The sequence below is a fragment of the Zonotrichia leucophrys genome, chromosome 1A, assembly GCF_028769735.1.
Source record: "Zonotrichia leucophrys gambelii isolate GWCS_2022_RI chromosome 1A, RI_Zleu_2.0, whole genome shotgun sequence".
Classification (NCBI taxonomy): Eukaryota; Metazoa; Chordata; class Aves; order Passeriformes; family Passerellidae; genus Zonotrichia; species Zonotrichia leucophrys.
The window spans coordinates 11,419,655-11,431,731 of NC_088170.1; the positions used below are offsets into that span (position 1 = coordinate 11,419,655).

General features: G+C 40.4%; 1 protein-coding gene across 5 annotated transcripts in view; it reads left to right on the top strand.

The window, feature by feature from the left end:
- The window catches only part of FGD4 (FYVE, RhoGEF and PH domain containing 4), a 99,791-nt gene that overhangs the window by 68,425 nt on the left and 19,289 nt on the right, over positions 1-12,077 (top strand). For all 5 annotated transcript variants that reach the window (XM_064737676.1, XM_064737711.1, XM_064737694.1 and 2 more), the window contains exons 3-4: positions 3,494-3,665; positions 7,483-7,960. In XM_064737676.1, coding sequence (XP_064593746.1) covers positions 3,494-3,665; positions 7,483-7,960 — 650 coding nt within the window. The remainder of the gene's footprint in view (positions 1-3,493; positions 3,666-7,482; positions 7,961-12,077) is intronic.

Consider the following 12,077-nt stretch of genomic DNA (forward strand, 5'->3'; position numbering starts at 1 on the left):
AAAAATGTGGAAACGCACATCTCAAGGACAAGATGATTTTTTTTTCTCTCTTCCTGCTGTGCTTAGGTTACTGGTTACTTCATATTGCTCTTAAGAGTATAAATCTTTGGCATCTATTCAGCAGTGCTTATTTGATATTCCTGGTGATGATGGATGACTCAGCCAGGAGAGCTGTAGTTGCTTACCACAGGAACTTTTAACTTCATTTTCACTGAGTCAAGGTATAGCAGCATTTTTAACCATTGAACACATTATACTTTCTAAGACAAGAAATTAATTACCTTTGCTGATATGCTTTGGAGTCTGCAAAGGTGGTTGTATCTTTTGGGCCATTTATAAAGCATTACCTGACATTTCCTTATGTATATATGCAAAGTTGAATGCACAGGCAGGCACTGCAGCATAAATCTTGATTTTGGTAGCTGTGTACAGTATCTGCTACCTCAGTATATGGAAGGGTTTTCTTTGGGCAGAATAAGCAGTTCATATCTCCTAATGAGCTCAAAATTCTGCAGTACAGAGGCAAAAGTATTTATAGACTCAAACAGAGCTCTGTATTATGCAGGTTACTACAATAGGGCAGTCTTTTCTCTTTTTTTCTGCTTAAGATCCTTGCTCTGTGCACACTGAAAAATAATCTGATTAAAACAAAACACTACAGAAGTACATTGAGGAAAGAATTAATAGAATTTGCTTTCCATAATCCCTGTTAACAAGGCTGACCTTACAGGAAGGTTTGAGGGTTGTGGATTGCTTTTTTTTTACACTACTGATTCTTTTCTTTCCATTGATCTTGTGACTATTCTTTCTCCATGGCACTATTTCTGAACTCTACACTAGCTACAGCAGCAGCTGGTAGGGGAAATGCAGTCTGGTAGGTGCTGATAGGGAGTAAGGAATAAAATATTTTGCTTAAGTGAATTGACTGCTTGGTTTGTGGTTGTCTTCTGAAGACATTAAAGTGATTTTCAGTATATGGGGATTGTCCAGTTTGACAAGAGGTTCCTCATTGCTTGCCATATGTGCTTAGCTGTGGTTTTTCAGCTGCAAAAGTTTGTGACACTTCCACAAAATGTCCTAGAATTTGATTTTTGTCCCAGTGGGTCCAGTATAAAAATAGCTGCCAACTAATTCCTTCTGCTTTATCAGTAGACATTAATTCCCTCAAGTTTAGCAGTTTTAATATATCCTTGTGAGGATTGTTAACATTTCATGAGATGTACAGAAGAATTGGAGAGCTCTACGAGTCCATTGCATAACAGATCTCCCAGGGCTGGGGGTTATACAGAGTCCATTGCAAGAGGAAGGAGTGTTCCTACACATTGCTGTGGTGCTGGTCAGCAAATCCACTCCGTGTCCCCTTTGCAGTCCCCCTCCTCCCCGAGGGGATGTGCTTGTGATCAATGGTGTGTCCTGCTGTTCCCCAGCCTGCTGGTGTCTCCCTGGCTCAGCTGTCCCATGGCTTTGTCAGCACAGGGAGCTATTCAGTGCTGGGACAATTACGGGATGCTCGCTGGCCTCATTCTGCCAGGCCTTGCCCGGGATCCCTGGGGAGAGGGAATTTGGGGAAAGCTGTTCCACTGCACTGCAGCTGCAGCAGGGCTGCATGGGGCTGCTCAGGAGGGGCTGCAGACACTGAAGCAGTTGCACAATTTAATAATCTGCTTGTTTCAGGGTTGCAAATAACTGTTTCAAAAGAGCAGCATTACTGCATCCTTCCCCAATCTTGCTTTTTTCGCATGCGTTAATAAATATAAAACTTCTGAGGACTGAGGATGCACATCTGCACAGCAAAAGCATCTGACCTGCAGTAATTGTCTTCCTTCTCCCTCTGATTGTTTCGTCTGTCAGCCTTTGCAGTTTATAGGATTGAAGTCTAAAGCTTTTTATGGTAAATTCATTTCTGCATAGAGTCTCTCATGGTACTTTTCAGACTGTAGTGATCACTGCAATCCCATTAAACTGCAATTAGGTTGTTGGAAATACAGACAAATATTGCCTCCTGTATTACCTATAAATTAAATGAAGGGAAGAAATGAAAAATTGCCCTTAATCACATGTAAAACTTCTTTATAAACTTGACAAACTTCTTCAAGTTTATCACCATCTATGATTAATATATTTGAAAGAATTTCTTAACTTCCCTTTCAAATGTTGGTTGATGGGATTTTAGATCATTCCTGTGGTGCATGGGTTTTCCCGGATAAGTTAGGAAGATATTCTGGCATCAGCAATGCAAGGAATTTAGTTTCGACATCCACCTATTGTGTATCCTGTACTGGAGCTTTTGTCCCTACCACAAGAGCAGTAAAAAAAGCCAGTTCAAGTCCTCCTTCCCTTCCCTTGCTCACTGGCAGGTTTTCCAGTGCCCCAGTGGAATGTGGTGCTTGTGGAGCAGTGCTTGAGCCCCTGGGGCACTGGTTCCACTGGCAGGATATTGCCTACCCCTGCCAATTTATGCCTGCCTTTCAATTACTTTTTTCCAAATTCATATCAAATGCTTTTGCTGCTCCCACGGTATGTTTTGGGGATGTGTGTGGGAATGAGCAAGTGTTCTCGGGAATTAAGGTCCTTTTCCATCAAGTCTCTCCTTTTGATGGAGCTGGACATTCATTGCTCAAAGGTGGAATGCATTTGGGCCCAGACTGTGATGTGCTTTTGTTGCCCACAAATGCTGCATGGTTGCTTAAAGTTAAAGATTTTAGTGCTGTGACTTCGGTTGCTTTATGTGTCACCTTGTCTTTTGTGTTCTAGTCATTGCTCTATTAAGCACTGGCTTATCATCAACAATCTAATTAGAAGGACTTATGGTAAGGATGGGGAAAAATGAAGAATAAAAAAAATGTTTTCAGGGGGGAAGGTTTTCAGCAGTATAATTAGACAAAGGTTCAGTGAGTAAGGGAATTTTAAAGCTGCAGGCAAATACCTTTTCTACTGATGATTATTACTGAGGTCACAAGGGATAAGGTAAAGAATGAGAGCACCAGAGTTTTGGGGCAGCAATTTCCTTTGTCTTTCCTTTGTGCTTAATTCTTTTTTATTACAAAATCTGCAATCATAAACTTCTCATACGTATTTACTACAGTACACTATGAAAACAAACACGCAGAAATAAAACAAGAAAACTCCCTAATTTTCTAGCTTGTTAAAGTAGCATATGGTTCAGCTTTTAGTCAAGAAATATAACAAGATCCTTAATACCAAACAGTGAATGAAGAATTATATGAAGTCCCTGTATTTTTAAAGCAGCTTTAAGGTTAAATAAAGCCAAGAGTATCTCTTTTTCATTGCTGCAATGAGTTCTTTATGCAAAAATCTCATTTGTGAGATTAAGCTGGTCTTGCAGAAAGTGTCCCTGCCCATGGCAGGGGGTTTGGAGCTAGATGATCTTTAAGGTCCCTTCCAACATAAAACATTCTATGATTCTGTATTCTAGAAACTCAAAGAAATACAAGTGATTGATTTTTTTGTTTGTTGTTGTTGTTCTTTGCAGTGCCTCCAAAGCCAATTCATCTGCAGAAGGCAACATACCAAACCCCTAGGCATAAAGCTTTAACAAACCAGAAACCAAGAATGGAGGAAGAGACACCTGCTGCTGTTTCTAGTGTCACAAAGGAAAAGTCCAGTAAAGTGTCAGATCTCATCAACCGGTTTGAAGGAGGCAGGTATGTGATGGAATTTGTTTGGTTTGTAACTCTGTTTGTTGTGTGGGGATTTTTGGAACTTGAAGCTGTTGATGCCTTGTGAAGGCTGACCTAGAACAGAGGCTAGATGGAGTTAAAGAAAAAATCAGGGACTTACTAGAAGGCCTCAATGGATCCACCTTGGGCAGCACAAGAGCCCAGCCAGGGCTACAGCCCAGATGAACCCAAAATGGTCACAAAATTCGTGACCAGTCACTTTGTTAAATTCTGGTCCATTGGCATGTTGGGGTTAATTGTCCAATTATAGCTTCAGCTTATGAAGTTCCCTCCTGCTTGTTTTTCTCTCTTGAGTCCACATTGTTTATGCTCTTGGGCCTGAAATTTGGATCATTTGTCCCCAGCTAGAGAAGGAATTGTTTTGTTTCCCTACTCTGTGAGGAGAGCTCACCATCCCCCAATATGAGGCTCAGAACTACACACCAAAGCAGCACAGAATCTGAAAAATAGAAAAGCTAAAACCTGAGAGGCATCACTGTGAGGAAGAGCATTGGTACTGTGGTAGAGCTCAATCCTATCTCTGCTAAAGGACTTGATGGCAAAACTGCATGTGTTTTGAAATAGTGGGAGCCAGTTGTATATTTGGCTTAACAAGGTGTGCTTTTTCATAAGGCTTTTTCATTATTCCTAATTTTCCTTTAAAAGACAAAAAAAAGAAACCTGCAGTATTTTAAAAACAACCTGGAAAATGTCAGCAATTTGAAATAATTTGAAGCTAATTTGAATATTTTAAAATGTCAGCAATTTGAAGCTAATATTAAATACTTCTTTTCTTGAAGGAGAAAAAAATACTTTTATGAGCAAATAGAAAAACCTGAAATACTGGTTTTAATTTCATACTGTCTTAACTTCTTCAATTGTTCATGTGAAGAGGGTGAACTCCACAAATTATTTGTAGTGGTATGGCATACATTCCCTAAGTGGCTTGCTTTGTAGTACTTGGTGATTTTGGTGGAAAAGCTCATTGTTCTTGAGTTTCAATTCTGTGGTTTATGGGAAACACTTGGAACTTTGGGAAAAAAGAACCACAGCCAACATTGCTTTTACAAATGGTGTTTCTTGGGTGTTTTAATTAGATGCACATGATGCATCTCTAAGTGGAGGCATTATAAACTCTGAAACAGAAGTTTCCAATATATCTGCTCTGTACAAAGAGACAGACTTTCCAGAAGGCCCATGGCAGAGGAACAGAAACTGTCCAGTAAGAGTTGAGCATTGCAAGGTTTGGATGTGTTTTCATATGTTCCCTTGGGACATGAAATCCCTTGGATCTCAGAAGGGAGGCCCCCTGTGGGAGTGAATGAACGATGCAGAACAGAGTACATGAATGCATGACCTGCTGTGGAGCCAGAGTAAAAAGGCTTTCATTGAAAGAATTTCCCCTCAAGATGGGTGAAATTTAATCCTTTATATGGAAGCAGCTGAGCATTGCGAAAGTGTTTTTGTCCATTGGAATAGAAATAATTTCAGAGCTTCATCTGCAAGAAACTTCTGTCATTAGGCAGAGCCTTGCACTTGGTGAGGACAGGTTCTCAGAGATGGGAAAACAAGATTACTGCAGCACTGGAGGTCATGTGAATTCTTTTAGCACCAGTCTCTAATCCTGCTATCACTCTGTTTTCCAGTCTTCCTCCAAAGCATCACCCAGCTTTTAAACAGTGCAGTATCCTTAGAAAAATAATGTTAACCTTTCTGAAAGAAAACTCTTCAGGTTTGTTGTGCCCTGCACCACTGAGCCTTACATTTCTTCCTCCTAGACCTGCTTGCTGAGCTGTGCAGGAACTTCTTCCATATTATGCAATCAAAGGAAACTATAAAGAGAGAAATTAAACTTTCTTGTTGGTAGACCTTTACAAGTAGGGACATTTTGTGGACTATGGGAAGCTGAGGGTTTTTTTGGCAGCATCATTTATTAGGTACACCAGTAATACCTGTCCAATGACTAAATTCTACTCAAGTCTATGATCTCTGCTTATGAGAAACTTTCATTATTAGCATGCTGGGTTCTGGATTATCCTGCATAGCCAGTGGAGGTAATTCCTGTTTTTTTGAATGAGCTCAACCCACAAAATATGTCTTCTGTGAAGCTGAACTTCAGTTTAATTAAGGATCTTGAAATGGCTAGGTAGCATGTTCATGAACTGCAAACTGTGATTGTTAACTATAATAACTTATTTTCATTAGTCTGTACAGCCCACAAGCATGTAGGCATGTCAGAAAGTTAATTAAACCTCTTTGTGCAGGCAACTGAAAAACATATATTAATTTTATCCTGGAGTTAAGTTTATTTAATAAAAAAAAATGTGTAGTCTTTACATAACTAAAGAAAAAGAGATTTAAACTTTTGTTTTTGTTATATGATGGAAAAAGATAAAGCTAATGTAAGTTATTTTTTATCTGTGTGCACAAAAGTGCAGAATATATTTGCAACATTTGTGTAAAGTATCCTATAAATAAGGAGTAAAAGTAATGTTTGTAAGCAGTTTTCATTCTTCCAGAAGATGGAAGTCCATACCAGGAATAGTTAGGGGACAGTCAGGAACAAGAGATAATATGTTTAAAGCAGAGACAAATTTTGGAGAACAAAGATCTTCAGAAAAGATGCAGCATGAAAAAAGGACATTGCTAAGGAAGCAAAGGAAACAAAGGAAACTGGAAATGAGAAAAAAATGTAAAGGTCCTCATATAATCTGAACTAAGGAAAGGGATGCTAAATGTTCTTGATTGATTTTATTTGATTAATTTTTAATAATTAAAGAGCTGTTAGGGAATGGGCTATTTGTTAGTTTAAGCAGTGGACTAGGACTTGGGAAACCACAAGCCTTGCTCCGTTTCTGTCAATAACCTTCTGGGACACTTTGGGCAAGCTGCTTCATCTATCAGTTTCTTGGTTTCCTGCTCTGTTTCATGGAGCTAAGAATAGAAAAATTTAGGTTGCAAAAGATGACTGAGTCCAACTGTTAACCCAGCACTGCCAAACCACTAAACCACCTCCTCAAGTGCCACATCTTCACATCTTTTAAATACCTCCAGGGATGGTGGCTCAAAGTCTTCCCTGGGCACCCTGTTCCTACAGCCATGATATTTTCTGAAAGATCCTTTTCTTAGGATTTTTTCTTCTGAGGAGCTGAGAGGCCTCAGGAACAAAATGTAAACAATGATTAACTGCTGCTGTGGAATGCAACAGGTGGATCTGTGATTGGTCTCATGTGGTTGTTTCTAATTAATGGCCAATCACAGTCCAGCTGTCTGGACTGTCTCGGTCAGTCACAAGCTTTTGTTATCATTCTTTTTCTATTCTTAGCTAGCCTTCTGATGAAATCCTTTCTTCAATTCTTTTAGTATAGTTTTAATATAATATATATTATAAAATAATAAATCAAGCCTTCTGAAATGTGGAGTCAACATTCTCATCTCTTCCCTCATCCTCAGACCCCTGCAAACACCACCACATGTTCCAATGCTCCATGGCCCTTACAGCAGAGAATTTTTTCCGAATATCCAATCTAAATCTCCCATACACATGGGATTCAAGACACATAGGGATGCAATGGCTCAGAACGGGCAGAGGTCTGGGTTTCTGGCAAGAGAAGCTTGTTTGTAAGTGTTTTATTGCATTTCAGGTCTCAGAACTTCCTAATATCAACACAGGAAAAAGAAGATTTTTTGGGGAGAAATTTGTTATATGGCGCAACTCTCCTATTTACCATACCAGGATTTTCAGGATAAGTTCATATTTACCTCTCCTCTCATCAATGCTTTGTTTGCTTGGTCTTTTTAGCTCACTGAACCCTAGCGACTTCAAGAAAGACCCCTCCGTTCTCCACATCACTAAATCTCAAGGAAGATATGGGTCCACTCCATCACCTCAGCCAAAACTCCCCTCCCAGCACTCACTACAGACACAGGGAACCAGTAACACTGACAGAACTCAGGTTGCACAGCTGCCCACGGCCAACGGCGTGGCGGAGCAGGAGGAAGAGGAGCGGCGATCGCCGGAGCGCGGCTCGGCCGCGTCCACCCCGCTCCCGGACGGGGCCACGGACGGCAGCTTGACCAACGGGGAAGGAGAGAGCGCTCACACAGAGCCCCTGCCAGGTGTGGCTGCCTGCGAGGAGCAGGTGTTCAACAGCTGCCACAGGACTGCCAGTAGTGATGCGCTGCTCCCACCCGAAAGCGAATCTCTAGGAATTGATGCTCATGTCAAGGAGGAGCCGGCTGAGGAAAGCAGTAAACAAGATCAACCTGTAGAAATAAAGGTAAAGACAGAAATGCTTTCATTCCTGATATATCGCTACTTTCCCTATTTTCTCTAGGTTTTTATTTGCAAAAATAGGCTTCCAGGAGCAAGTTAGATTAGAAATTGGAAATATTTTGGTTATTTTCCCTCTGAAAAAAGATGAGAAAAAAATCTTGCTTGCCTTTTCCCACACTCTCCCCTCCTTTACTCTTCTCCTCATCCCCTTGGCTCTTTCCCCATTAGTTATCTGAGGTTTAAAAAAAGTGAAACTCAAATATGTGTGCCTGTTTAGCACCATGCTTCAGCTGTGCTAGCCTACAAGGGACACATGTTAGTGATGTATATGTAATAAAATGCCATGTGCAGTAAACTGTCATGACAGAGCTTCAGGCAGAAGAATTGTGTGAATCCCTAACTTGGATGTGGTTGGCAAGTCAAAGCAGGAAAGGCAGTGGCAGTCTGCTAGTGATCAGATAGATGCAATGCTCAGGGTATACTAAATACATGACTCTTTAGCAAGGAGAACTTATATCATGATGAATTTGAGCTCCCTTGTGAGGAAGATTTTAAATGCTTAAGCGAAGTAAGTGGGTGGAAGGAAATCTGTCTTGGGAAATTAATTGCTGAAAAATAGTGCATATTTTTCACTTGTGAAAGTTTACTTGTGAGTTTGCCTCCTTGTACCAAAGCAGCAAATGTGATTAACAGTTCTGGTCCAGCCATCCCCTGTTTGGCAAGGGGAGCTTCTCCTCTTCAACACAGAGCCAAACAGCTGATGCTGGAAAAGCTCCTCACTGCTGGTCAGGTGAGCCCCTGCAGCAGCTTACTTGAGTTTGCTTAGCTGAGGGTCACATACATACATGCCTGGAGGTAAATTCTGTGAGTGGGAAAGGTGGATGAAATATCCTGGGTAATAAGAAAGTGATGGGTTGTGTAGTTTTCTTCTTTTTATTAGGGGTTGGTTTTTTTCTGTGATTTTTTTTTTCCAGTAATGAATGTTATGATCTCCACCTAAGCATAAGCCTGGGTACAGTCCAAGGCACTTTTGGCCTGCTACACCTGTGATAATGTTTCTGTCTCCTGTTGGGAAATGCTTGTTTCCCCTCTTTGTGCCTATAAAGTGCTGAATTCTCAGTGAGCAACAATGTTAAGCTTGAATCCAAGTCACGCAGTAAGGTGCTGGGAGCATTTTCAAGAAAAAAACTGAAAAGGGAAGCAGTTCTGTTTTAAAGTTCATGAAGGAACTGGGCAAATGCTAATGGCAGCGATCTCATTAAATTCTGTCTTGGAGCTGCTGGGACCAGCACATGTGATCTGTCTTATATTGACACTGAGTCAGCTTGTGAGCTGTACTGTGACTGTAACTAGATGTGTATATTGTTCATTGGTGCTTGAAGGGTACAAAACCAAGACATAGCCATGCAGGATGACTTTTAAGCTTGCACTGATGCAGAACTGAATCTGTAAAACGGAGCTGGGTCACAGCAACTCTTCCTGAGATACCTTGTGCAGCAAGGACTTCCCCTTTAGTCTGGCGGGGTTGAGAAGTGTGTCTGCCACCCTTTACAGAATCAAACACTGATTTAGTTTGGATTAATGCAACCTGGAGATGGAAGTCAGCCCTGTGGTGGTCTAAACAGCTGCTGCCGTGCTGTCTGAATTATGAGATTTATGATGAGCAACAGGAGAGTTCTGGTGGAGCTTTAAGCTGTTTGTGTGTTCAAGCACACACTGATAAGAAGTAAGAGCATTAGACAATCTGTGATTTTGCTAAATGCCTACTTAGTCATTATAGAATATTAAAACTGGGATGCAGTCCAGCTGAAGTTGTTCCACACAGGATAACAGCACTCTCCTGCCCTTTTGATTAAAAATGTAAGTACAGTTGAATAAAAGCAAAAGGAGCAGATGCTTGTGAGTCATAGTCAAACTTTGAGTCTGATATATGTATTTTGATGCTGATACAAAGTATTTTCTCTTGCATGTCATGTTTCTTAGTTCAGGAAAGAGCAGAAAGTGGTGCTCTCTCTCTTTGGAAATGTGTACATGTGAAGTAGAAGTAATCCTAAATCCACAGCTGGAAGGGGTGCAAAACCAGTGTAGAAATTACTTTTTGGACTTGGAAAAGAAGGCTTATTTTGAAATAGTGTTGCTCTTACAATTATTCCCCTCTCTCTCTCCCCCCCAATTAGTGTAGATCTGACTAAAGACAGATTATTGCAGGTTCTGGAAAAATTTGAGCAAAATTTATTATATTTGGCAGTGATCTGAAACAATTTCCTCAAACATCTAGAGTAACCTTTATTTCTCATATTTACTGAATTAGTTGGAAGGTAATGAAACACAATCATAACAAGCAAAAAGACAATTAAAAGTTAAAACTTTCCTGCCTTGCAGCAGAAGCACCTCCTGTCATAAAAATTGGTTTGTGTAAACTGCGGAGGCTGAATAGCACAAGAACATCTCAATCAATTAACTTCCTGAACAGCATCTTGTGGGGAATCTGCTGCTACAGCTATCTGAGGACAAGAGGACAAATGTGTCAGTGTTTGCTGTGAGACTGGTAGGAAACAGGGATTTAGACTGCCTGCATGCCACAGATGGGGGAGAATCCACTGAACATCTTTAAATAAAATCCTTATATGATGTCTTCTTTCAGTGATAGTGCTGGGGGCTCTGATGTTTCAGATGCAGAAACCTGGTGTAGATACTGGATTTCTAAATGTGGGGTGATGTTTCAGTTTAACCAGAGTAAAAGTTTTGGTTTTGCAAAGTTAATTCTCTGCCAAGAAATTTTTTAGTGTTGAAAGATTTGAGAGGTTCTACCAGCTTCTTGATTCTACAGTTTTTGGCCTTCTTTACCTGAAACAAAGCTGTGTATCTTCAGCAAGCAATATAAATGAATAAATCTTCTTGTGAACAGCCACTACTTTAGGGATAGTAGAATTTTCCTGCTTTATTGGTTGCTGTGCAAGAAACAAGCACAGTGTAATTTAAATTTTATTTGTTCATACTCTACTTCTCTCGCCCTGTCTTGTTTAATATATTCCTTCAAATCCCTCGGGGCAAGGGCTATGCCTGAGTAAGAGTGAATCATATACATCACTGTCATGTTGGCAGGTACAGTTTTCTTGACAGGAGATGGCTCCTGTTTGGTTTGGATAATAAGAAACTTCATACTTTCACCAGCATTTTTCACACTCTTCTTAATTTCAGAGTTCAAAAGCACTTATTTTAATTTCTTAAGCATACATAGTAATAGAATTATTCTAGGCATGAGCAGCTTTGTACTAAAGAACTAGATCCAGCTGACAAATTTACTGTAAGCATTGGAGTAGAGATTCGGGTTTGCAGTCCCTGCTGATGCAACTCTTGGTCTCTCACACTGTTGATATTTTGCTCCAGGGATTAAATAATGTACCTGTGTAATATAAATGTTCTCTATATAGCACACTAGCCATTTCTGCTTGGTTTTATATGTTGAGTTGCCATGTGTGCTGGATTGTCACAGAAGTTTAAAATGTTCCTTGAAATAATTGTTGCCTGAAGTTCCCCTCAACAACACTCCCTGCTTCCCCATGGCGGATGTGCTGAAAGAGAAGCAGTAGTAGAATTTTCTGCTATTTTGCTCTGATCTGACCCTGTAGGTGTGTGTTTTTGTGCTGGAATAGGGACATGCCACAGTGATTAAAATATAACTCATCTGAGATGTGCATCTTACCCCACACAGAAGATCCCTCTGTCAGGTTGTGCAGTTGATGTAGAAAGGAGGTGCAGGTTCAAGAATTAAGATGATTCCAAGGTTGATACTGAGAGGGTTGGAAATCTGGCCCAGCTTGTTTTATGTGATTTTTTTTTTTGCGTTTGTTATGCACGATTTTCCCTCTCTTAATTAGTTCAAGTAATCCTCTAAAAACTATGGATTGCTTTATAGCACTGCTTCAGGGAGAAAGTGGGGTTCTGGGGTGAGGAAAAAAAAATAAAATTACTGAGGAACCAGTAACCTCCATGGTTTTGTGCCTCAAGTCCACATGTGAGATCTTTTGTAAATGGCTGCACTGAGCAGTGTGCTGCAGCTGTAATAGCTAATCCTCCAGCTCCCTGCAATGTCTCTTGACAGCACTTAAAACACTGTT